Source organism: Monodelphis domestica, chromosome 5, assembly GCF_027887165.1.
Source record: "Monodelphis domestica isolate mMonDom1 chromosome 5, mMonDom1.pri, whole genome shotgun sequence".
NCBI classification, from domain to species: Eukaryota; Metazoa; Chordata; class Mammalia; order Didelphimorphia; family Didelphidae; genus Monodelphis; species Monodelphis domestica.
In genome coordinates this window covers 97,966,959-97,993,765 of record NC_077231.1, presented here as the reverse complement: position 1 = coordinate 97,993,765, position 26,807 = coordinate 97,966,959, and the positions used below count along the sequence as shown (strand labels likewise).

The following is a 26,807-nucleotide window of genomic DNA, read 5'->3' as shown; positions in this document are numbered from 1 at the left end:
AAGGTAGATACAAGTATCCTAACTCCATTATCATCCAGACCCTCAAGAGTAACTGATTAGAACTAGCTGAGCTACTCTGCAAGCAAAGTGGGCTCCTGGGGGCCTGGGGGGGGGGGAGGGGGAGGCCAACTCTTTGGGTACATTTGGGCTTTAGCTCCTGGGAAACATGGCCTCGGGCCAGCAGAAGGGGTTGGGGTAAACCTAGGTTAAGACTGCAAGGTTTTACTCTATCTCTGTCTGAGAAACATCAGAATGTCTGGAGTCTCCCACAAAAGCCTTCCAGGGGCCCACTATGGGCAGATCACCAGTTTAGCAGGACTTAGGTGTCCTGGACTTTTAGATTTGGTCCCAAGGCCTAGGCTTGAACCCCACCTGGCCCTGGGCTAGTTGACTGCTCTCAGTTTTCTCTTCTATAAAATGGGGCTCATACTAATTGGATTCCCAGACCCACAAGGCTGCTGTAAACCTTAGAGGGCTTTTCAAGTCCTAGGTCACAGCCAGAGGAACAGAGGCACAGGAGAGGGGGATGGATACCTGCCCCCGCCCCCATCCGAGACTTCACCAAAATCATTTACCTTATGGGAGCCAGCGAAGATAGATGAAAGGGCCAGAGCAGAGACAGCGCAGAGGGAAACTGAGCAGCTCAAGCTAAGGGGAGGAGCTTAGCCTTCCATGAGGCCCCCTCCCATTGTGTCTTTTGGTATATGCAGACTGAGGAAAACTTGGTACATCCAAGAAACATCATGGCCTAAGTCAGTGACCAGGAACTTTTGGCTCTCTGTGGGCACCAGCACCCCCGGAATTTATTACTAGAAAGGCAGACAGACTTCAGTGGAGATGCTCCCTTCCCCCTCTCCTGAAGACATTCTTCCACATCTCCTGGCCCTCAGCCCAGCACCCCATCTCTGAAAGGTCTGCCATCACTGGTCTAAGTCAAGGAGTTGGAAGAGTTGAGTTTAAATCCTGCTTTTGACACTTACTAGCCACATGATGCTGGGAAACTTTTCTTTAGAGGCTTCAGTTTGTTTATTTTATTGATATTAAAATGGAGATAGTATTTGTACAACTTATTTGGAAGGATAGTTGTACCTACAGTTGGCATCTAAAACCCTCTACAACCTGGCCCCTAGTCCCTTCCTACTTTTCCAGTTTAAAACAAACAAACAAACAAACAAACAAGAATCAACACCAAGCATGAGTTCCAAAGGCTTAGGCAAGTGGGGTTAAGTGACTCGACTAGGGTCATATAGCTAGGAAGTATCTGAGGCCACATTTGAACTAAGGACCTTGTATCTTCAGGCCTCTCTAGCCTTCTTAAATGCTATTCTCTGTCACACCCTCTCCCATAAAGGTGGATCTGTTGTCCTTCATACATCAAGCCCTGTCTCCCCAAAATCATGCCCTTCTCCTGGCTGTCTCCCCTGCTAGAATTGCCAAAATGTTAAGCAAAATGTTAATGGGTACTTTGAGAACAATCCTCTGTAAGTGTGAACTGCTGTAGCTGAGAAAGGTGCATTTTCCAGAAAATCTTTGGCAGATGCCTTTTATCAGTATAAAACATCGGGGCTATATTATCAGGCAAAGAAGCTCCAATCCTGCCAAGGTGAAATGGGGGAGGGGGCAGCGGCTGTCTGGAACTAGGGGTGGAATAAGACCCAGGCATCCTGGGCATTCATTCTCCCTCCAGTTCCAGACCAGAGACTGACTCATTGTCAGGTGGTCTCCCTGGAGTCCAGGCCTCATCCAAGGCCAGGATCACCCCACCCTGAGAGGAATCTGAGAACAGTGCTCTTTCAACCACAAAGGCCAGCATTCCAGAGATGGGAAATTAGTTTGAGGGGAGGGAGGATCAGGAGATCAGACCTTTAAAGCTGGAAAGAGCTCTAGAGGTCATTTAATCTGCTAGGTGGCCCTGCCTGGGCCCATCTGGTTCTAAGATCAGTGTTCCATTCACTGGACGATGCCTCTGAGGGCTGGATGGGGAAGTCGGGGAGGAGTAGCTTTTGTACTAGCTGTACCTCATAATTGCATTACTCTCCTTCATCTCTGCACTTTGCTTACTTAGCTTCCTTCAAGTCTCAGTTCATATGCTAGCTTCATCAAGAGGCCTTTCCTAGTGAGTCTGCTAGGTGGTTCAGGCTTGGAGATGGGAGGTCCTAGATTCAAATGTGACCATAGACACTTCCTAGCTGTGATTGTGGGCAAGTCACATATCCTCCATTGCCTAATTTTTACTACTCTTTTGCCTTGAAATCAAATCTAAGACAGAAAGTTAAGGTTGTTTGTTCGTTTTTTAAAACCCTTACCTTCTTTCTTAGAATAAATACTGTGTATTGGTTCCAAGGTAAGAAGAGTGATAAAGGCTAGGCAATGGGGGTTAAGTGACTAGTCCAAGGTCTCACAGCTAGGAAGTATCTGAGGCCATATTTGAGCCCAGGATCTCTCATCATTAGGCCTGGCTTTCTAACCTTAAATTAAGGGTTTACAAAAAATTGAGGGAGGGGGGAATAGCCTTTGTACTAGCTGTGCCTCATACCTAGAATAATCTTTCAAATCCGACCTTCTTCAAGAGACCTTTCCTGGTGTTCCCCTCCCCCCCTTGAATACCTTCTCTTCTGAGGTTACCTTCTACCTATTCTTTCCATGTTTTATATGCCCAGTTATTTCAATGTTGCCTCCTCCATTAGAATAGGGGGCTCCATGAGAGCTGGGGCCCTGTTTCTCTCTCTCTTTTTTTGTATCTCCAGCCCTTTGGCATATAATAAATGGGTGCTGGCTGACTGGTCACCCTACAAATAGCAACTAAAATAATCTTCTAGGTTCAGGCCTTCTCCATCTCATTCTTCAGCTCAGACATGGTTCAACCACAAGTTCCAGAGCCTGGCTTTGATGGCTTTCCACAATCTGGCCTCTTCATTCCAGCCAGACTGGACTGAGCCACTTCTTGTTCCGGGTAATCAGCATTACAATATCCCAGCAGCCTCATCCCCAAGCCTACAACTCCAGTCTACCAGCCTCTTTCTATCTCAGAATCTTCTTTACCTTCAAGCCTCAACAGAGGTGCCAGTCCTCCTCCATAAGTCTACCCAGATTCATATGCCCTCAGGGCTCCCCTTTTCCTCCCCTCCCTCCCATTTAAGTCCTCTTTCCTTCCCATGTTATCTGTTTTTCACTCATCTGTATACATATGACACTCACAGTGGACATAAGACAAGCTAATCAATTGCTCTGTAGCTCCATTTACCATCTCAATGACTTCTCAGAACAAAAACAACCTCCCAGCCACCTTTCCCCAGAGGGTGATCCTCCCTCAGCAGAACAAAATGGAAGCTTCCCAAGGGCAGAGAATGTCTAGATTTTTGTAATTTTATCCCCAATGTTCCATACAGTGCTTTGCCTCCAATAGAAGACCAAAAATCAACTGGGAACACTAAGTGCTGGGGATACAAGGAAGACTGAGGACTTTTTATTTCCCCTCCCCAATGTCTTGTATATAGTAGTGTCAACATGGAAATCTAGAAGTCTCCAGGTTATTTAGTTTGAGGGTAGAAGCCCCAGGTTTTGACAGGAGAGGTTTCCTCCAGAGGGAAGGTCCCACTTCATCAGACAATGGACATCCTGGGAGTTTGGCTGGGAGCAGCTAATCCCATCTAATGTTAAGTATCCCTTTTGTCAAAATGGTTTCTCCCCCTAGGAGAGGCCCCCTAAGGGCCATTACCAAGGCAGCCCAGCCCTGGGCAGAGTCTTTCCCTTTTTTGTCCATTGGAGGGCATCAGCCCCTTTACTGTTATTCCTGTCTGGAACCCCTCATTTTCCTTTCTTACCATTTGAAAAGCCAATCAACTGTCCCTCTCACTGTAAGCCCCCAGGTCATCTAGAGCGGTATATAGATTCCCCAAGTTCTTTTGTTCCCCGGAGTCCATCCAGAGTTGGTGGCACTCCCAGGGGTCAGTGACCAGGGTGTCCGGACTCTGTGCAGTCTCAGGGAGCAGCTCTGTTGTCAGGACCTATTAGTGCTGAACCCTTTTTCCCCTTGATTAAAGAGTGATTTTGACTATTTCTGTGTTTTTTCTAGTTGACAGTAGGGAGTTAGAGGCCATACTCCCTCATCTGCTCTCCTGGCTTCTTTCAAGGCCCAGCTCACATCCTACCTTGTCCAGGAAGCTTCCCTCCCTCCTTCTTACTCTCGCCCCCTCTCCCCCAAATCCCTTTCATTCTAGCACTCCCTCTATTGAGTTCTTTCTATTAGCCTGTCCTGTACATAGTTGTACACTTTTACCCTCATTAGCTCCTGAGCCTTCCAGGATGAAACATTTCCACAGTACATAGTAGGTGCTAAATAAATGCTTATCCACTAATTTTTGGCTGTGGGATTGAATCCCCATTTTGCAGATGATGAAACTGAGGTGCAGTGATGCTCTTGTTCAAAGTTCTATGTTGTTTTAGTAAGTGCTGGGGCTTGCCCCAGAAGCTTGGGGCATCTCTGCTGCCCATCTTAGAGGCTGCCTTTAGACTCTATTTTTCCTCTGGGAGGAATGAATGACTCAAAGTTGTCCAGGCAGGGTGCAATGGTCCACTTAGGGCAGGGCCACACCTAGTGGTCGGCCCAGAATTGGTGCCCAAACAGGCAGAGGTTACAGCCCAGATGGGGAAACCTGGTGGGGGGAAGGGCTCCCTCTCAGGTGTTTCCTGAGCTTGCCCTTTGTATCTGAAGACTTTCAGTAAGCGAATCTCCATTTCACAGGGCATGCTCGGGTGGGAAGACATCTCTGGATTTGGAATCTGAGGACTGGGTTCGAATTCCAGTTCTGCTACTTGGTTGTGTGAGGATACTTTCCCCCTCTGGGCCTCAGTTTCCCCAAGATCCCCCAGGGAGGATCACAGATGTAGAACACATCTAGATCTGGAAGAACTTAAGAGGCCTTTAAGTCCATTCCTCTACTTCTGTCCCTGTTTTACATATGGTGAAACAGACTCAGGGAGGCACAGATCCATAGGCCTAGACCTCGGAGGCCACTGAGTCGGACCCCATCGTTTAACAGATGGGGAAACTAAGGCAGAAAGAATAACACAAAGAACTGGAAAGGCCCCAAGGGCCACTCAGTCCATTTATCTCCATTCTGCTGATGAGGAAACTGAGGTTCAGGGAGGTGACAAGTGACTCGTCCAGGGCTACCCAGTCCTAAGGGTTGGGTTGAACTCAGATCCTCTGTCTTTGGAGGCTCTTTCTCTTAGATCACACTGCTTCTACCAGGGTCCCCTGCAGCGCCAGACCTTCCACTGCCACCCGGGAGCCTACTGCCAGGACTCCAAAGCCCCTGCCCCTGGTGCGGAGCTCCAGGCCGGTCTCACGCGAGCGGCGGGAGCCTTGGGGGCGGGGACACTGAGGGCCCTTTAAGAGAGAAAACTTTCATCCCAGTTGTGGGGACCCCCCCCTTCAGGCACTGATTGGGTAAGCCGCAGCCTCCAAGCCCGCCCCCCAAGATGTCTATAGGTCAGAACTCCCGCCAGTCAGCACAGAGACGCTTTCTATTGGCTTGCGGACGTTGCCACTCCACGCTCTCGGGGTGCAGGGGGGGAGGATCCCCCGAGTCCCCTCGATCTGCAGCTTCGAGCCTGAGGGGTCCCCAGGAGGCGGAGGCCGGCGCAGGGGATGCTGGGATGCTCAGATCACTTACCGATGCGCTGTCCCACAGGAGAGCTGAATGGGTTCCCCAGGAGAAAGTCCATGGTTGCCGCCACCACCCCTCCAAGCCCAAGGGATCAGCTGACAGCAACCGCCACGGCTGTAGAGCCGTCACGTGACCCGCCCCCTCAGCTGTTGGCTGGAGGGCGTAGCCACAGGCCCCGCCCCCTTGACGTGTCAATCACCGGCAGGAGGCAGAGGCGGGGAGTAGGGGGTGATGGGGCGACTCTCACCTGAAGCTACACCGTTGCGACGTCACCGCACTCCTCCGTGCGGGGAGCGCATTTCCGGCCTCATCCTCCTATGTTTAAAGTCAGGGGTTGTTGAGGGCAACCTCTTGCCTCTCTTCCTCCACCTTGGGCTCAGAGGTCCTCCTCATCTTACAGTATTGGCCCAGAGAGATGTGTCTTCACCAGAGAGGTGATTCACTGCCTCTGAGCCCTAGTTTGCTCATCTGTTACAGGAGGGCAATGTTGGGAATCATTAGGACATCCAGTGCTTTGTAAGGCAGGAAAAGGGCCTGGGCCTGGTTTATCACCTTGGGCCTCAGTTTCTTCACCTATAAAAAATTAGTTTGACCTAGGTGTTCTCTAAGGGCTCTTCCCGCCTTGGTGTTTGATGAAAGGACTGTCCTGGGAGGGGGGAGGGGTGAACCTGGAAAAGGTAGAAGGGATATTGGAAAGCGACGGGGCTTGGGGGGCTCAGAATCAGCAGCCATTCACCCTCCCTGCTTAAGTCAGTCAATAAACATTAAGTACCTCCTCTGGGCCTGGCACTGCTTAGAGAGGTGGGAGAAACCCCTGCCCTTGGGCAGCTCCTGAGGCCCATGTCAAGGAGGTGGTCATATAGCCTAATGACTTAAACTAATCCCAATGCTTCTGCTAACTTGCTGTGTGATCTTGGGTAAGTCTATCTTCCTCTGTCTCAGTTTATGTGTAAAAAAAGACCTCTGAATAATTAAATGGAGAATGGGTACACCTAAAGTTGCTAAGGGTTGGACTGGCTTCCCTGTTGTCAGCACTGGTAAAATTACCTAGTGGGTAAGACTCTAGCTGTGAAGTCATTCTCTCCTACTCCCTCCCTCCCTCCTTCCCTCTCTCTTTCTCTCTGTCTCTCTCGCTTTTTCTCTCTGTCTCTTTGTCTGTCTGTCAAGGACTAGAACAGCTAGACTAGTGTTTTCCCAGAATGTAGCCAGTCCTTCCTGCCTGCAGTGAAATTGCCTTTTCCTGCTGGGTCTTTTCCAACAAACTTATCTGCCAGCTCTAAAAAAAGGAAAGAAAAGCCAGGATTTGGAACTCCTTTGGGATGGAGAGGGGTGAGAGAACCAATTGGCAAGATGCCCTTTCAACATGGAAATCAGGTGGCCTGTCTTCAAATTATCTTTTTAGCTGTCTGACCCATCTAGTCTATTTCTTCATCTATAAAATGGGGATAATTGCACTTTTATTGGTTGTCAGATTCCCTCTAAGCCTATTTCCTTATTTGTAAAATGGGGATAATTAAACATTTTTTGGCTGTCTGACCTCCTGCTTAAGTCCATTTCCTCATCTGTATAATGGGGACAATTTACTTGAATTGGCTGTCTCACAGAGTTATTGCTAGAAAGATGCCATTAACCCAAAAGAATCATAAAAATGAGTTTTCTTTATTATTATTAGATGTTAAGTATTTATTGATTACAATAATGTGATTTTTAAAGACCTAAATAGAAATTGAAATCTGTTCAGGCCTCATTGGAAACCTTAAAGTGCTATAAAAATGTTGGTTATTGTTATGGTTCAATTCAACAAGCATTTATTAAACAGCTGCTTTGTGCTGGAGATACAAAAAAAATGGGAAGCATTCTTTGCCCTCAAGGGGCTTCCATTCTACTGGGGGAGAGGGAGAGAATGTACACAGGTAAAGGAAGAAAGACTATCTACAAAGTGATTGGAAGGGATGAGCCCAAACAACTGGAGGAATCAGCAAAGACCTGGAGAGTAGGACTGCTAGGTGTTAGGGCCTTCCATTTGCATAGGCCGTAGAGTTTTCAAAGTGCTTTCTCATCTATATCTAATGCTCACAACAGCTATTAAAGGGGCTTCAGTAATGATTTGGCTCTTCCCTTTACTAGCTGTGTGACCATGGACAAGTGAGAATCTCTCTGAGCCTCCCTAATTTATAAAATGGGGATAATCCTTGAGCTATCTACCTTGTAGGGTTATAGTCAGGAAAGTATCTTGTAAACAGACCTTAATGAGCTATCCATGTGAGCTATTGGAATTGAAAGGGAGCTTAGAGAGAGGTCCTTATCACCTTAATTTACAGATGAGGAAACTGAAGTTGAGAGTTTACCAAGCCACCCAGTTAGCTAATGACTAGCAAAGAGCCTCAAAATCAGTTCTGACTCCTACTTAAAGACTCCATCCATTATACCACACTTGTGACACTGTAAGGCAGGCAGGCATTATTAGAAAGGGAAAACGAGGCCCAGAGATGAATGAATGAATGAGTGGTGCTGAGTGCTGGAGATACAGATAGAAAAATGAGTCAGGAGGAGACTTCCTCTTCTGGTAGCCAAGATGGCAGAGTTAGGAACTCTCTTGAGATTGGCCAGACTTGCCTCCAAATAATCATTAAAAAGAAAAAGGAAAAAAATAAAGTCAGGCCCTGTTCTTAAGGAGCTCACATTCTACTGGGGGATATTGCTAAGCCATGTGCCTATCTCTGGCATGGCTAGGAAGGAGTCCATTTTGGACATGTCATTTTTGCCATTATGGAACTGCCTTCTTGTATATGCCTGGTTCAGGGGAGGACACTCAAATACTGCAGGGTCTCAGAGATGTTCTGAGTTCAACCGGATTGATCTCATTGATCAGGTGGGCTTTAACATCCTTCAACAGATATGTTTAAGTGGCTGGATGAGAACTAAAGACATACTCAGAAAAATACATACATATCTGCTTTTCCCCCTCGGTATCATTGTCTTTGCATGTTTCTTGGTAGAATTAAGTCACCTTTTTTTATAGTGCAAGGCTATTTCCCTCTAATCACATACAATTTCTTGAGCCATCCCCCTAATGGGCACCCAGGTGGCTCCTCATATTTCTTCTCTATTCTATTTTTTGCTGATGAAGGAAAGGAGTATCACAGAAGGATAAGAATTTGTGGAAGGTCACACAGTTGGAAGTGGTAGTCAGGACTTGAGCCCAGATCTCCCATCTCTTGGGGATCCCTCCATCATAATACTTGGTCTCATAACTAGGCAGAAGAGCTGTTCAAGACCCAAGGCTGACCTTCCCTCTCTAAGTTTGATGTCTTCCAATACTTAAGTTGATCTGAAGCCATCCACTGATAAGATCAAAACTTCCTTTTTTTCTCAGATGCTGGACAATTCCATTGGTTTGTAAACTCCTTGAGGGCAAGGGCTATCTTTTGCCTCTTTTTGCATCCCTAAATTAATAAATGATCAGCGAGGGACAGCTAACGGCTAGGTGGCCCAGCAGATAGAGTACCAGAGTACCAATTGGGAGGTCCTGGGTTAAAATTTGACCTCAAACACTTCCTAGCTGTGTGACCCTGGGCAAGGGTCACTTAATCCCAACTGCCTAGCCCTTACTGCTCTTCTATCTTGGAATCAATATTTAGTGATGATTCTAATATAGAAAGTAAGGGTTTTAAATTAAAAAAAGATTCCTGATTGAATGAATTCTTGTTTCTTTCCACAAGTCCTCCATGTTGGAGTGACCACATGGGCTAAAGGCCTTCCTTTGAATATTTTAGGCATGCCAAGGCCACACTGTGAGGGGCCTGCCTATTGTTAACACTCATTTTCACTACCTGACTGGCTCTGTTTCCCTATTTCTAGTTCTACTCACAAAACAATCACTAATATGTCACTGTCATCTTCATGTCATCTTCAAAGAGATGAAGATGAGGCAAGATGATGCAGCCCTGGCTTCTAGGTCAAGATACCAGTGACCCTGAACAAGTCATTTCCTTGTAAGCTGAGGGGGGTGGGACGGGACCAGATAATCAATCAGAAGGCATGTATTAAACTCCCAGTGTTCCAGGCACTGTGCTTAGAGCACAGGATACAAAGACAAAAGTGAAACAATCTGCCTCCAGGGAGCGTGCGTGCGCGTGCACTTGCTCACATGCACATGTGAATGGGCACACAAAGGGGCAATATATACTCACATGCACATACACAGAATATATACAAAATGGATGCAAGGTCATTTAGGGATGGAGCAGACTAGCTTCTGAGGGAACCCGAAAAGGCTTCACAGATAGGATGCATGAGCTGAGTTCTGAAGGACACCAGGATTCCAAGATGTCAAGTGAACAAACATGTATTAAGTATTCCTGTGCCTGGCTCTGTGCTAAGTGTCTGGGATACAAAGGAAAGCAAAACACAGTCACTGGTCTCGGGTGTTCACAGCCTAAGAGAAGAGAGCACACAGCCCATAACTGGAGAAATCAGGAGCCCTTGTTCCACGTGGGTCTTTGCTAACAGGCTTCCTATCTCACAACAAGTCTGTTTTCACAGCTCCCAAATTGGTTTGATAAGTATTCAGTTATTTGGAGTTGTACAGTCACCCCCCTACTGCCCCCTGCCCACAGTCTGAGGGAAGGAAACCTACTTCCTGTCTACCTGGTGGCCAATACACATCTATTGTTTGATGAATTAATTTTGGCTAGTTTCTACACCCATTTATGTAGGTGGTGCAGTGGATAGGTCATTGGGCTTGGAATTAGCAAGACTCATCTTCATGGGTTCAAATCTGGCCTCAGACACTTATTAGCTATGTGACCTTGGGTAAGTCACTTAACCTTGCTTGCTTCAGTTTCCTCATCTGCAAAATGAGCTGGAGAAGGAAATGTCAAATTACTCCAGTATCTTTGCTAAGAAAACCCCAATGGGGTCACCAAGAGTTTGATCAACTCAAACAACTGAAGAACAAAAAAGGAAAGAAAAACATGTGAACACAGCCTACCATTTAAAGTCCTCCATGTTTGGACTCCCACCTAGCTGACTTTCCAGTTCTATGGCAGTTCTCCTCTGCACTATTCAAATGGTCTGTTCCCCATTCCCCAAACAACCCTCTTCTGACTGGGCTGGCGGTGTTTTATGCCCAGATCTTATTCCCTCTTCATCTCCACTTTATGAGCTGGAGAAGGAAATGGCAAGCCACTCCAGTATCTTTGCCAAGAAAACCCTGAATGGGGTCACCGAGAGTCAGACATGATTGAACAACAAGACCCCCCTCTTCCCTTCCCCCACCCAGATTCTTTCAAAGGACAACACAGCTCAGTTGCTCCCTCCTACAGAGACCTTTCCTTATAGCTCTTCACCGAAATTGCTTTATTTATTTGTGCCTAGGCTGTATCCCACCCTTGGTAGAAGGTTAGGGTAGGGATTGTCCTTGTGTCTCCAATGACTTGAAGACACATAGAAAGGGCTTAATATTAGTTGAATTTCATTAAATTTTAGCCCACAACAAAGGCAATGGAGGTAGTACTGAAGTGGGCTGAAATGTCCCACAAACCCTGCTAGAATAGTTGTATACAATCAAAAGAACTTGGAAACAGTAACTAGTTGATTAGTATGGGGCCACCTTTCAGACAAGACATATGAGTTGCTCAGATTTACAATTATGAGAAAACTCCTAATGTGAATCTTTAGATAGAACCCAGGGCCTTGGTTAGGGTCTCTGGACAGCAAGTACCTGTGTGGTTCCCTTTTCCAGTCCCACAGGACCACGTTCATATCACGTTCAATTTCTACTCTCACTGCCTTCTTTAGAGTCTGTGCAGAAAAGAGCAAAATTTGACCTGAAGCTGCCCCAGGGTATTTAATTATATTAATTATATAATAATTAATAAATTAAAATAATATAATAATATATAATATTAATTATATATTAATTATAATTATATTTTATAATATATAAATAAATAAAAATAAAATATATAAAATTATAATTAATTATATTAATAATATATTATTAATAATAATAATTAATAATATAATAATAATAATATCCTAGTTACACTGCTTTTTGCTACCCCCAACCCCCTGGTGGGTAAAGGGAGTGAACTACTGGTAAAGCCGGGCAGACCAAAGTGGACCATGGGTAAAATGGCATCAGTTCCCTGGAGACACAGGGCAACAACTGCCCAGACCAATGACTAATCAAGATAAAAACCATTCCTGACAAGCCCTGCCCACCTTCCCTCCCTTACTGGCATACTTCCCAATTACTTACTCTCTCATTCTACCAGCTCACTAACCATAGATAGATGCTCCACTGCTACATTCTCTTACAGTAAAGCTCGTTCCCTGGCCGTGGAGTCAGGCTGCGCTGTCATTCACATTCTGGCTGGGTGACTGAGTCATTTCTCTAGACAACTCTGTAGGACTTTACATGGTAGAGAATGGGCTGATTGGCTTTGAAAAGGAATTCCTTTAAATCACAGGTCCAGTCAAAACTAACGAAAAGTGGAACGAATTCTGGGCCCCTCAGCCTTGGGATTTCTCACTCTGTTGTGTCTATGAGCAATGTTTATCTCTAGCGTTTCCAACTTTTTAGACAAGTCTTCATATTCCCAACAATATTTCCTCATGTGAATGTGAGGCTGACAGAAGGAAGGAAAGAAATCCACTAATATGAACAGTGAAACATGACGAAAGGCAGCTCCCAACAACCATTCAGGAAGAAGCAGGAATGGGCTCCAGGCAGACACTGATTCACTCTGCCTAAAGCTGTGGACTCTAAATGAGGCCACCCTCAACCTTCTGTCAGCCCAGGGCCTGGGGAGGTGGGGAGGTAGGTATGAGCTGCTTCGCAAATGACAGAATGCTTTAATCCCTGATGGCACCAACAAGCCATTTGGCATAAAGAGAAGCAACAGGGGAAGGTGGAAAAGGTTGAAGTGGGGAGTTACAGGTTTAAGTCCTTGGCCTGGAAGGGATCTCATGGGCCACTGTCCAGAACTATCATTTACAGATGAGGAAACTAAGGTGACAGACCAAGTGATGTGATGGTCAGAGGATCAAATTTTGAATCCTGGCCCCAACACTATCTGTGTGACCAGGGTAAATCACCCTACCTCCCTCAACTATTTCCTCATTCACTTCAAAACCAGTTTTTGTTGAGCAGGGACACTTTCTCCAGGCTGGCAAGATTCCCTTTCCTTGGCATATGGAGAGGGAAGAATATGCTCACAGTGTGAAACCTGACAGCACAAGTGGAGGTGGGGTCAGGAGAATGGCCAAGTTTGATGGTTTATTAGAAAAATAGGGTGGAATTCTCAGTGGGAAAGAGATCAGGGGCATGGTATGTATTCTAGAAGTGCTTTGCAGCACAGGGAAAACAGATGAGACGATACTCCAAATATTAAAAATGTGGGTTTTTTTAATATATAAGTACAAAATTTTATTTCTTTATACAACTTTAATGGGATTTGGACCAAACCACTAGGATTTGTTTAAAAAACCAAACCAAAGCAATGATATAAAAACTGTAAGTAGGTCTGAATCCAAAGATTTCCCTCTAAGAGTACCAAATGCCACGAGGTACAGATTATTATACAAATGTGTACAAATTTTAAATACAAATACAATAGGGTTCGGTTTTGAAAACAAAACAAAAACAAAGAATGGACCCACATCGGAATTTCCTTACTCTATAAATGGCAAACTTAGAAAGAACCTCTTCAGGTTCTGGATCCAAGTCTCAGCGTTCCCTCCTTGTTAAAATGGAAGCTTTTACTGGTGTGCAACAAAGCTCTGGGTCAAGAGGCCAACTCAACTGCTTTCCATTCCTTCTCTTTCCTCCCTGTTCTTTGATTAAACCACACAGCAACCTTAGGTCATGGTGGTGGTGGGGTGATACAGCAATTAGTGACCATCCCAAAGCCGAGCTCAGTGATATCATGGCTGTGTGATGGAGGGGAGGTGGGGGGAAGGGGAAGGGGGGAAATGGGAGCCCGAGAGGCTCCTCACAGAAGAGCCAGCAAGCAGCTGACTAGGAGGCAGACCACAAGGACCAGACCAAATCCAAGCAGACCTCTTGCCCCCAAACTTAATTGCTTTTTTTCCTATAAGAAGATGAAGTTATTTTGGTTGTGTGGAAACAAGGCTAAGAGGTCATGGTTTCCCTCTCTCACTCTTTCTCTCACACATACACACAAACGCACACACATCTGTGCCTTAGCCCTTCACCTTCTGCACAGCCCACATGTTTCTCCATAAGGAGTCAGAATCCTTGGAATGATTCTTTTTTGTCAAGAAATGCCTCAAGCTACAGGTGTGTTAAGGTTTCCAGGGCAGCCTGGAGGGAGAATAGGGACAAGGGATGGGAAGAGGTACAATTCTAACAAATCTGAATCTTCTCCATGCTGCTGCTGGTGGAGGTCTTTTGTTATTAAATTATATATACAGAAATTTACAGGATAAATTAAAAACTAAACAGATTTTAAAGCGTTAAATATACATGATTAAAACGCACACGCATACACACATACACACATATACAAAACTACCTAGGAATCAAGTGCTTTCCTGCAGCTCCCTCATGAGCAGAGTGCAGAATGCTCAGTCCTTGCATGCTAGGAGACCCCAGATGATGGGTCAAGAGGGAGAGCCAGGCTGAGCAAACTGATGTCTTCTATTGCCGTCGCACACCTGAAGCAGTGACCCTGGAGTGGCCTCAGTGGCCCTGTCTTACACTGCCGAGGACTCCACATTTCTGCCTGGAGCCTCCAGGCCTCTGGCGAAGGTTCAGAATAAGTGCAGTTCAACGAGGGGCTCTGGCAGTGGTCACACTTATTATCCCCTGAGGGATCCAGTGATGTCAGAGCTGGCACACCCAGCTGTAGAGGGCCTGGGGCTCCTACTTCCTTGGCACCATCAGGACTAACAATGGTACCAAGAGCTACAGTTATCCCTTGCCTAAGCCTGTTCTTTCTCTCCAGATGGAAATGACTGTCACTTCCCACCTGGGAGTGAAGGAGAGATGGTCACCTTGAGCTGAAAGGATTTGTTTTCTCTACCCTCTTCCCTAGTACACTTCAGACTACAAGATAGATAAGGCAAACGGTCAATGATAGGTCTGGGGGACAATACTCAGCTTGGAACAAAACCACCATATTTTATCTGTCCATAAAAGAGGTGCCTTCGGTGCCCAGAACAAACCCTCCCTCCCTCCCCCAGGCCCCCAAGTTTCTTTGATTTTAAGGCAGATTGATCCACCACCAGAGAAAAAAAAGCAAAACAAAATGAAAATCCCAAACCCACATTTAAGCCAAGGCTCTCCCTAGCTGAGCCTTCACTTTCCATAAATTGTTAAAAGTAGGTAGTTACAATCCTATGTGTATATGGTACATGGATTAAAAACATTAAAACCTACACCCAGAAGCCAGCACAGGGCGCTAGAACAGTCTGTGTCCACGTGAGCCAGCAATGGGGCAGGGCGAGTATGTGACCCAGAATTCTTAGTTGTCAGAGTCCAGGCATGATATAGGCGATGTTGTCCAGAGTGTTTGACTGGAAAGGAAGAACACAGAACTGCCTGAGTGAGAGCCTTTGGAAAGCAATCTGTGCAGGGGAAGAGGGGAGATCAGTAAGTGGCCCAGAGCTGGGGAGAGGGTCAGTGAGGGGTCCAGAGCTGGGAAGGGGGGAGAATTAGTGAGGGACCTGGGAGAAGGGTCCAAGGGAGGGACTATGAGGCTCTGTACCATTGGGAGATACCAATTTCAATGTCCCTTCACCCCCATTTTGGGAGTGAGGGAGGCCTAGAAGAGAACAAGTAGGCAGGGAGGGCCCAGCTGTCATATACCTGTGGGGAAGCTAGGCTGTTTCTGTTCCCTTCTATGTTCTGTTTACAGAACCAGCTCTCACTGTTTCCCTCCAAGCATGGCATCTCCCTCCCTCAGGCAGACAGTCTGGACAATGTACAAGGGTTCCATACACCCCCCACCCCCAGCAGAATTCTCCTCCCACAGCTCCCCCAGGGCCTGGCACAGACACTGAGCCAAGCACAACTCACCAGGACCTGCTTTGGGCAGCCATTCAGCTCAGGCAGTTGTGTGGTCAGGCATGCCAGAGGGCCAAGAGCACAGATGATAGAATCTAGGAGCACCGAAAGACTTCCAGAAACGGCCACCATGCCCTGAAAAGAAGGGATGGCACACTTCGGACATTCCTAGGAGCCATTCTGTCCCTCGAATGGTCTCCTCCCAAGGAGCTAGGGGTCCTGGGCTGTTGTGAGTACATGAGGCGAAACGAATTCGGGGCTTGAGGATCCTGGGATTCTCTGACCGTGCACTGTTTGGACTGCTGGGGAGCGTGCCTGCGTCCAGCCCCTGGTCAGTAGCATCTACAATCAGTGACTCATGTTCTGAGGGCCAGGCAGGGGAAAGGGCCCTGGGGATGGCTTCAGAGACTGGATTCCAGGCCCCGCTCTGCCATTTCCTGTGTAACCTTGGGCAATCCTGCCTCTCTTCAAGCCTGAGTTTCCTCATATGTAAACTGGGAATAATCCTTACATTTTCTATTTCAGTGAATGTATTAAGAGGATACTAAGATATCAATCACACTGTAACTGTTCACTGAGATGTGGATGCCTGCTAGTAGTACTCTTATCCTAGGTCAGAATGATGCTGCCCACTGGCCAGGTGAACAAGGGCTCAGGCTGTGTTCTCCTCCTTCCTGCCTGATGTAACAGTTGTGGGCTGGATGAACAGGAGTAGCAGGCTTGTGCCCAGCTCTGTCAATGGGGACCTTGGTAACCCTGACCAGTTGGCTTTATTTCCCTTGGTTTCAGTTTCCTTATCTGGGAAGCAATCATACTTATAGCACTGAATTCAAAGGGGTATAGTAAGAATCAAATCAGACAATTTGTAATTTGTCAGACAAATCAGACAATAAGTAATAATGATAGTACTTACACAGCTTTTTAAAGTTTGCAAAGTGATCCCCATAACAATCCAGGGAGGGAGGTGCTATTATTATCCCCATTTTACAGACAGAAACCTAAGTGACTTGTCCAGGAACACAGTGCTAAGAAGCTGGATTTGAAGTCAGGCTTTTTTGACTCCAAGTCCAGGGCTTTATCCCCAGTACCACCCAGAGGCCTACTGGCTACCATATGTGAAGTACATTGTAACCATAGAATATTGCTCTATGGATGCCAACTTTACCACCTACACTTCTGGGTAGTTCAATGATACTATTTTGCTTTGTTGAAAAACATTTAAAGAATTATCTAGGTAGTGTAGTGACTTGGGAGCCAGGAAGCCCCAGATCCTTACTAGCTATGTGACCCTGGGAAAATCACTTCACCTCTGTCTGCCTCAGTTTCCACATCTGTGACATGTGGGCAATGCTGGCAGCCAGCTGGAGTGGTTGTGGGGGTTAAAATCGATGTTTGTCAAGCAATCCGCCAACCTTCCAAGCACTTTAGACATTGACTTTTCTCATCAGCCCCCTCCTCTTCCTCCTCCTCTAGTGTTACAGGAATTGCCCACCCCTCCTCCTTGCTGGCCTCATGGCCTTGTTTCGGATAGGAAGCCTGAGCTGGAGCCCCAAAGAGGTCAGGGTCTGACTTGGGTGACTTTCCCCACATCATGGAGGAGGGTTACCATCCTGGCTTTTTCTGTGGGAGTTAGTTGTTTCTCAGGAGATACATCCTTCCTGGGTTATGCTGCCCCTGTCCCTGTCTGGCCCAGGCCCTGCTTGTTGTCTGCAGGTCATGCTGGGCCAGGTGCCAAGGGAGACAAAGAGACAGTTCATCCTCCCTGGACTAGGAGTCTGTGTGTGCCCTGAGCTCTGGGCCAGCTATGAGTATGTGTCTACGTTGACATTTGGATGTACTGCTCTTAAATCACCTGTGGTTAATGCTGCTTAACGATGAAACTTCAGTGAGGCTCTAGGAATAGACACAGAAATTTAGTGCTTCAAGGACTAAAAGAGTGGAGGGCACCAAGGGGACTTTAAGCTCACCTCATCTAACCTCACTGGAGATGGAAGCCCAAACAAGGAAGGGATGGACTCTCCTTGTTTTACTTCCCATTTCTTTTCTTGGGGAGAGGACAACTAGCCTTTGAGGAAAGAACAAATACTGGGGTGGCCTCACCAGAACATGTAGGGGTCACTGGCATTGCATGGACCATAGAAAATTCAGGAATGAGACATCTGACTTTTCTGGGATTGAGGATAAAATGATCAACCCCTTGAATCCCTTTGTCTTTCTAAGGCCCCCAGGTTAACCACTTGTTTTATCTGCTAAATAAAGTTCATACTGGCTTTGGATTGCCTCCCCAAAGTGGGTGAAACCTTCTATAATCTCAGGGAGATTTCTTGGTTGAAAAATGACAATTGTACCAAGAGAAGAGATAAAATTATTCAAGTAGTTTACAGAAACCCATCAGAAGGCTCAAATGTGGTCACATATGAACCCAGGACCTTCCATTCCTAGGCCTAGCTCTCAATCTACTGAGCCACCTAGCTGTGTGTGGTCTGGTGAGAAGTTAAAGGAAGTAATGAAGACATGGAACCTCAAAGTTACTTTATGGGTTACTTGATGTCTAAAGGCAAGCACTTTACAAGGATGCCCAGAGCCCACGCATGACTTGTGACTAGCAAGCTCAGGCCCTTGTCGATTGCCTATTCTTAGGAAGCAGAAGGCTTTTGGGACTGCACGAAGCAAACAGATTAATTCTCCCACAAAGCCCTCAAATGATTCCTTCTCCCCATTTAAGCCTTTTTTTTGGGAAGCACAAACTCTCCAAGGTCAGGTGAACATATAGGTGTTTGGGAACTGAGTCCCTGGGCTGTGAGGAATCACTCCAAAAATGGCATCTACTTTGATGAAGGCAGAAGAAAACTCTGAAGAAATTATAAGGGAGGGGTGGCTTAGTGAATTGAGAGTTGGGCCTAGAGATGGAAGGTCCTAGGTTCATATCTGGTCTCAAACATATCCTAGCTGTGTGACCCTGGGCAAGTAACTTAACCCCCATTGCCTAGCCCTTACACTTTTCTGACTTGGAACTAATACATAGTACTGACTTTAAGGCCAAAGGCAAGAGGTTAAAAAAAAAAAGAAATTATGAGGATTTTAGAGAAGCCACCAAAAGGATATAGAGTTTGACAAACTTACAAAGTAGCAGCAGTCCCATGGTATCTCCATGGGCTATCCTCCAGGTTTCACACCAGAAGTCCTGATCTCTTGACTCCTAAGTGGCTGTCTTTCTTCTAGATCACACTGCCCCTGACTAAACTAAGTTGAAGGGTGTTTTTCTTGGTGCTTTTGTTTATAAAAGCCAGTTAATGCAGATTCTGTGAGCCAGGAAGTCCCCAGGCCCATGCCCTCAAACACTGAATACATGCTTCTGAAGTCACCTGTCTGCAACAGGCACCCAGGGATATAAAAGAGGTCAGGGTTATGCCTGCCCTCACTGAACTTATAGTCTGGGAGAGTTGAGACAAGTATTTACATGATTATGACAGGTAGGTAGAATATAAAGATCCTAAGAGAAGCACAAATGGGAGAATGGCTTCATGGGGAAGGCACTACTATAGACAACGTCAGTAAAGTTAGGAAGGAGGAGACAGTCCCTTCTGAAGGGAAAACAGGTTCTGAGCATGTTCAAGAAGAGGCCATTGAGTTGAAGGCCTCTAATTCAGCCAGGTGAAGCATTTAATTCAGTGACCAAAGGGTAGCTCCTCTAAAGATTTTGGGTATGGAGATGGTATAATAGTTTTATAATAGATATAATATATATATATATAATATAATAAATATAATATAATATAATAATTTTATAATAGAAGATTTGGCAGGTAGGGTTATGAATAATTATAATGGGTTAAGTTGAAGACTCAGATGTGGTCATCAAGAGGTCACAGGTGACTTGAGAAAAGCCCCTTCTCAAGTCATAAAGCAGAGGCCAGATCGGAAGGGGGCAAGGAGTGAGCAAAAGGGGTGAGGAGGCAATGAGGAAGGCTGGCTACAGGACAGACTGCCATACTCACCTCTGTTTCCTGTAGGCGGTGACCAATGAGGCTCAATGATTCTCCTAAGAGTTGAAGGTGTGCAGCTACATCAATGGGATCTGTCTCAGGGACTTTGGCTGGGGAGGAAGATAACACCACAGTGCTGGAAGGGGACTTTTTATGAGGCGACATCACTCCAGCAGTAGAAGCTAAAGCCAAAGGAGGAAAACGGGGAGATGAGATTTACTACTGAATTGGCCACTATGGAGAGTGCTGTGCTTCTCTGTTTTCTCTCTTAAAATATACTCATTTCCAGCACCAGGACATTTCTGGTCCCCAGTCTGCTCTGGGAGGGAGTAGGAAGGGTAAGTAATCTAACTGAAGGATGCTTTTCTCCACTTGTGGAGGAAGAGGAAGAGGAAGAGGGGATGTTTCAGCTCTCAATTTTGACCCTTCTGTGAAAGGCATCAAGAACAAGACTCGATCACTCCCACCTTTGACTCTCACAGCCCCGTCAGAGCTGGCAGCTGCCTTCCTCTTCACTGTAGTGGCTTCAGCCTTGTTCTGCTTGTGCTGGAGGTACTGGGCCTTCTGCTTCCAAACCTGCACAGATGATGAGGGAGAGCAGTTTCAGAAGAGAAGGATGGACAGGTAAAGGGAATAATAGGGAAAAGGCAAATTTTAAAACGGGCAGGCTAGACATGACTGGGAAGCCCAAGCTGAAAGTTCAGTGATGAGATCCACACAGGGTCTATACATAGGGGGAGCCCCAGTATTGGGGATCTCATGAGATGGATTGGAAGAATGGAAGGCTGACTTTCAGCCAATTTGGGGGATGTATTTAAATTCACAAGACAAAAGCTCTTGGTGAGCTCTTTTATGGCTACAGCAATGAAGGGGAATGATGGTGAGGCCAGGGCCCATGGCTAACTCTGATGAACAGTATTTCCCTCCCCAGGGAGTTATGGAAGCAGCATCTTTAGCAGCAGAGAGCTTGCTCCAGGACCAGGCAGATTTAACCTCTAAAAGCAGAATTAGTGTATTCCTTCTGACTGGATTACCCTCCCCTTTCTAAAATCTTAATTGTCATTCAAGGTCTGGCAATAATTTTGCTTTCTGGAGCTCTCACACAGTACTTTCTGACATTCCGATCCCTCTTCTGTCTCCTCTGTGTTGTGGCTCTAGCAGATGCTGGGTTGTTTCTGGGAGAGACTGAGAGAGGTGTGGGGATCAGAGAGAATATGAGGCTGAGAGTAAAGAGACCAATGGCCAGTTCTGTTCTGACTCTGATCGGCTGAGTATCATTGAATCCTTCCTTGGGCCTGGATTTCCTGATCTGTAAAGGGGGACTAAGAATAATTCATTTATCATCTATCTCACAATATTGTTAGTTGTGGTGAAAATGCCATATAAGTCTGATAGCATTATAGAAATGTGAGTTATTACTATTGAAAGTTCCTTCAAGGCAGGGGCAATGTCTTTATTTTCCTTCTACTCCATAGTATTTTGAACATAGTGGCCATTAATGAATGGTTACTAAGTGAATGTTTAATGAATAAATGAATTCAAACTTGCTCTTGGATCATTAGAAGTTTCTAGACTCTGGAAAGGAAGGACTTGGGTTAAAATTCCACCCTTGCTAATTGCATGTGTGTAGCTATGGCTGACAGTGGGCAGGCCACTTTTGGCCTCCTGAGCCTGCCTTTCCTCGATGAGGTTTGGTTTCCTCATCTGCACAACATCTTCACTCCTGGTACAACCATGGCTACTGGGAAGGATCAGATGGGGTTAGTGGTTCAATGCTTCTTTGGCCTCATATGGTAGGCTTCTCTCAGAGGACGCTTTCTGACTTTTGGACTCACTCCCCTTGGCCATTAAAACAGGCAGCTTATTATAGCAGTTGTTGATACTGAAGAAATGTTCCGTCTTCTCTCTTGTAAGCTCCAAGACCTGGACCTGAATGCACTGTTCTCCAGGCTATGGAGAGAACTAGGGCATTGTTGGACTGCTGTCAGAGACTTTTTTTCAGGAGTGTGGAGAATAGGAGGGAGAGGACAGATCTGAGATGGATATATTTTCTTTTTAAAGAGAAAAGGATGGTGCCTTGAAATTACAGGCTGTTGAGTATGACTTCAACTCTTGGAAAAATTCTAGACTTGTCTTATTCAGGGGAAGGACTATAAGTACTTAGAAAGGGAAGTAAGATTAAGTCTACCACAAACTCTGTGGTAAGCACTGGGGGGCCTAGATAGAGCATGACTTAGTCCATTTCCAGACTTGGTTTCCTGCATCAGACTCCTGCTTCATCCCTAGAATTCCTGAGCTTGAAGAAGCTTTAGTTGGAAATAAAAGGAGCTCCTGTCACCACCGTATGACTGCCAATTGGGCAGAATGCCACTCACCTTCAGCAACTTCTCCCTCACTGTCTCCTGTGATACCACTAGGTCCTGTCCTCTAGCTACCTCTTCCCCACAGAAAAACAAGTTCATTAAAAGAATTAAAATCATCCAAAGGAAAAAATAAGGGAAGTAAGAAGTCACTAATAGCTAGCATGGTTTTGTCCTGAGCAGGTCATGACACATCAATCTGATTTCCTTTGCTGACTGGGTAGGCTAGACTGGTAGATACAGTGTAGCTGGACTGTAGCCAGGTACTTAACAAAATCACTCAGTATATTCTGTGAATGAGATATAGGCTAGATGATAGCATGGTTTGTTGGATTTGGAACTGATTTAAATATTTGGGCCAAAAGATGTATACTAAAAGAACTGATGTGTTCTAGGAAAGAGGTCTCTGGTATAGCAGCACAAGGATCTCTCCTTGGTTTTGGGCTGGTCACATTTTTTTATCCATGATACTGACATAAGGATGGATGGAATGCTCACCCAGTGGAAAGATGATGTAAAATGGAAGGGTTAATTAAGTCTGGCCAGCTGGACTTAAATCTAACAAGGACAAAATGTAATTGAGGGCAGTATAAAGCCTTTTCCTTGATCTATCATCAAAGGCGTGAGTACATGTGCAGTTAGTCACTGGGTCCTCAAATAAGTCACTAGCTCCATGGGCCTCAATGTTCTCATTTGTCAAGAGGGAACAATATGCTTCTGTGTCTTTCCTTGGGTTGTTGTGAGGAACCAATACAGGGATAGATAGTGCACATGAAAAATAGTCCGGGGTGTTTACTGAATAGCAAGACTAGTCCAAGATCACAGCGCATGTAAGCCAAACAATAGCAGAAGGTTGCAATGGTGTGAGCACTGGTGGTGTCCAGAAGGAGAGAGGTCACAGTCCGGGGCAGTGTCTAAACCCAGGCATCTGGGACAAGTTAAGGGCTGGAGACCACAGCCTATAAGCATCTTCTGGGAAAGGAGAAAGGAGGCTTGGGGGTGGGGGACCAGGGGACTGCCCTGGAAGGAGCAGATATGCTCTGCTTGGCCCCAGAGGGCAGAATGAGAAGCAGGGTACAGGGGCAGCAAAGAGGCAAAATGAGGCCTGATATAGGGAGGATGCCTTAACGATGGAGTTGCCTGGGCCCCAATCAACAGTGACCATTCCAGTGGGGGAATCCCTTCTCATAGGGATATGTATCCTGGTAGAGATTGGCAGCCTGGCAGAGAGAAGGGGGCTGGCCCAGGAGTTCACCTGATAGGGGCCATTTCACTTCTCAGTGGTCGTTTCCTCTTCTTAAGTAGGGGGATAACATCTGTGCTTCCCTCACAGGGCTGTGGCAAAGAAAATGTTTTATAGCTTTGAATGGCAGAACCTTTGAGTTATCATGATCTAGACTGGGGCAGTCCCTTCTAATTCTCTATTTCAGTTCCATCAACATCTGCCTGAGGTGGAGGGTGGCCCAGCAAGGAAGGCTTTTTCTATGTTGGTTCTATCTTGGCCAGAGGAGTTGGCTGCTCAGAACATGTAGTGTGAGAAGCCACTGCACCATGTTCAGGGTATGCACTGCCTGTCTAGGGATGAAGTTGAGTCCCTTTTGGCTTTGGGTTAGGGATAGTGTCAAATGGTGGGCTCAAATGCCAAGGGAGAGCCAGTCAGAGCTCACCACCCCTTGGGGTGACCTTCAAAAGCTCCAGGCCACCTTTAGGGGAGGATACAGTGAAGGACAGGCTGGATTTGGGCACCTTGACTAAGCCCAAGCTTCTTCTAATACCAAGGGCCATCTTTTCAACCATATTCTCAGTGTGATGATGAGGCATGGTCACAAAGCATAAAACACTGTTCTCCAAAGACTCAAGGTTGTGAGTGGCCCAAAGGACCATGTGTAAGGAGTGGACAAAAATAAAGACACCATGATTGACATAAATGCCTGGAAAAGGAGGGGGCAGAGGGAGCATTACAGGACAGAACTCTCTCCAGTCAGAGGATGTTCTCTGGGACCCTGGATCCATCCTTCAGGGGAGATTGATGAAAGGATATGGGTAAGAATCAGACAGACTGAGAAGGCAAAGAGAGTCTGAGCTATTCAGCTCGAGAGGGGACTGAGGGCTTGTCTCCAGAAGGTTCTGGCCACAAGTCTGCTGAGCTATGGAAAAGTTATGAGCTTCCTTGGGGAAGGAATTACTCAGACCAAGTTATTAAAAAATCTTTTGAGAGGTAGCATTGCAGAGTATAGGATACTTGAGTTGGGAAACCCTAAGTTCAAATCCAATCTCTGATTTACTGGCTGCAGGATCCTAAGTAGGTCATCTCACTTTTCCTAGAGAATTCAAACACCTCAAAGATTTTGTTTAACTCCAGTTCAGGGTTCCAGGAAGTGACTGTTTTAGGTTTAAAGTCAGTACTCCATGGCTTTCTAGAGACTGGAGTTGGCCTGGGGATTTTGAAGGTCACCCTATGAAGTGGTGAGCTCTGGCTGGCTCTCCCTTGGCATCTGAGCCCACTACCTGAGAGCATCCATGACCTAAAGCCAAAGGGGCTCAATACTCTTCCCATGCAGGCAGTGTGTACCTTGACGAAGCCAGGGTCCTTAGAGATATTACAAGTAAATGAAGCTGCTAAATGATTACTCTGACCCTTACCAGTTTGTCTTTTTCTGGAAGTTGTTTCCATACTTCAGCTAATTTCTTGCTAAGTTCTCCAAAATCTGACAAAAAAAAAAGGTACAAAAATAGGTGAGAAGAGAGTTTAGAAGTATTAAGGCAGGTCAAACTTGAACTTATAAGCCCCTCTGTCTCTGAGCAAATTGCACTGGCTGCTAGCCCAGCTTAGAGAGAACCTTGCCCCAGATCCCTAAGCAGCCTAACTCCCAAAGGTCCTCTCTCTCTTCAACACATCAAGTGAACCTGGAGTAACGCCCTTTCAACTTATGCTTTAAAACCAACAAATAAGGAAGGATCCTTTGGGCAATCTATTAGGCCTCTAAGTGCCAAGTTCCTGAGAGAACAGAAAGCAGGAAGTTTCTCTCTATCCTCCTGTCCACAAACTCTTCATCAAGACACTGAGAAGAATGGCCATAAACAGATGACAGTATATACAGCCTTTCACACAGCCTAAAGTGCTTTCCCCTCATTGTCTCACCTGATCATCACAACTACCTGTGAGGGGTAGGAGGCAGACAGGCAATTTACAGATGAGGGAGTTGATGCTTAGAGAGCTGTGGTAGAGAGCTTACCTAGGTCACAGAGCAAGGCCAATGGTGGAGAAAGGGCTAGAACTTAAGCTCCTGATTTCTTTTGGAGGGCTTTTGCCACAACATTAGCTGCTTAGAAAGTAAAGAAAAAAGGACTATCTATGGCAATGGTCTATATCTTGACCTCTATAATAAGCAGATCATAGGGATACAGGCAAGAGCAAGGTGGTGTGATACAAACTGTGTGACAAAGAACTCCAGTCCAAGTCCTAAGGATGGAAATTCTGTGGCAGCCTCTTGGAGAGCTAAGACAAATGCCTAAATATTTTCCCATACATATAAACATTGAGAGCCACTAGGAATATGACATTTCAGGTGCTAATCTGACCTGGTTAAGTAATGTCAAAGCTGAAGGAGGAATCCCACTTGGTATTCTTCCTGATCAAACAATTAATTTTCATGCCTTAGCACCCTTACTTTTGGTGAGGAAGTGGTCTGCCCTAGTGAGATGGGCCCTTACCTATTCCAGGATGCTCCGCCACAATGGTGACCCGGTACTCCTTACAGAATACCTGGTAGGCAGACATATTTTTCTTCTTTGGCTGGTCCCAGAGAAAAAAAGAGAACAGGGCAAGACATAATTAGAATGCAGATTCTGAAACCTAGGACCCAGGGGACAAAGGAGAAAGAATTTTTGTGCTTTTCCTTCTAGGGAAAGGATTTTAAATGAGGGTTTTTACTGATAGCCCAGAAGTAGATGTTACATAATAGGTTATGATTTCCCTGAAGTTAGAGATCATGTATCATTTATTTGACCCAGCCTCCCACCCCAATACCTAGTACAATACTTGGGCACAGAGTGCACAATAATGTTTGCCGAGATAATGAAGGAATCCCTTTGGACTGTGAGCTCTCTGAGGGCAGGGATTGTCTTTTTTTTATCCTAAGTATTTAGCACAGTGCCTCATACACAGCAAGTGTTTAAAAAATGCTTGCTAACTGATTGGAATGAGATAGACTTAGCACTGAAAACACAAAAGGCACAAAATGGGCTAGCTTTTCTCAAAAGTAGTCATTATACATTCTTTGCACCTCAAAGATAGAGCTTCATGATTTCAGTCAGTTCATTTTATCAAATGAGGAGGTCAGGCTATTTTATCTATGAGATACCTTCTGTCACTGACATTCTATGTACTGAAACACTGTATATTTCCCTCCCCCAGATTATGGTTTAGTTGTACTTATTGACTTGCCCAGGGTCACACAGCTAGAGTGTTTGAGGTCACATTTGAACATAGGTCCTTCCTACTTCAAATCTGGTGCTCTAATTACTGTGCCACCCAGTTGCCTGATTTAATTGCACTTGTGAAGTGAAAGTAAGCTACATCCCATTCAACAAGAGTGGCACTGGGTCCACTGACTCTACTAGGATAGTCTCCACCACAAAAATCAAACCATTGCAATTGTTTCATTGAAACAAAATAATAAGGTGATGTATTCTGGGCCTTTATCTCCTTCAACAGGTGCTATTTTAACACAATCACCACCACCACAAAAGC

At 45.7% G+C, this 26,807-nt stretch overlaps 2 protein-coding genes across 6 annotated transcripts in view; both read right to left on the bottom strand.

Annotated features, from left to right (window-relative positions):
* TOM1 (target of myb1 membrane trafficking protein) overlaps positions 1-5,829 on the bottom strand; it is a 48,627-nt gene extending 42,798 nt beyond the window's left edge. Inside the window, 1 exon segment of the mRNA XM_007503382.3 lies at positions 5,679-5,829. Coding sequence (XP_007503444.2) covers positions 5,679-5,730 — 52 coding nt within the window. The 5' untranslated portion in view covers positions 5,731-5,829.
* Positions 5,830-13,066: 7,237 nt separating this feature from the next.
* The window catches only part of HMGXB4 (HMG-box containing 4), a 34,228-nt gene continuing 20,487 nt past the window's right edge, over positions 13,067-26,807 (bottom strand). For 4 of the 5 annotated variants that reach the window (XM_016425833.2, XM_016425836.2, XM_056798823.1 and 1 more), the window contains 6 exons: positions 25,769-25,850; positions 24,698-24,762; positions 20,162-20,270; positions 19,707-19,876; positions 15,721-15,864; positions 13,067-15,218 (listed from right to left, as the gene is read on the bottom strand). In XM_016425833.2, the coding sequence (XP_016281319.1) occupies positions 15,174-15,218; positions 15,721-15,864; positions 19,707-19,876; positions 20,162-20,270; positions 24,698-24,762; positions 25,769-25,850 (615 nt within the window). In that variant the 3' untranslated portion in view covers positions 13,067-15,173. The remainder of the gene's footprint in view (positions 15,219-15,720; positions 15,865-19,706; positions 19,877-20,161; positions 20,271-24,697; positions 24,763-25,768; positions 25,851-26,807) is intronic. The other variant, XM_001366412.4, reaches the window with a different exon arrangement.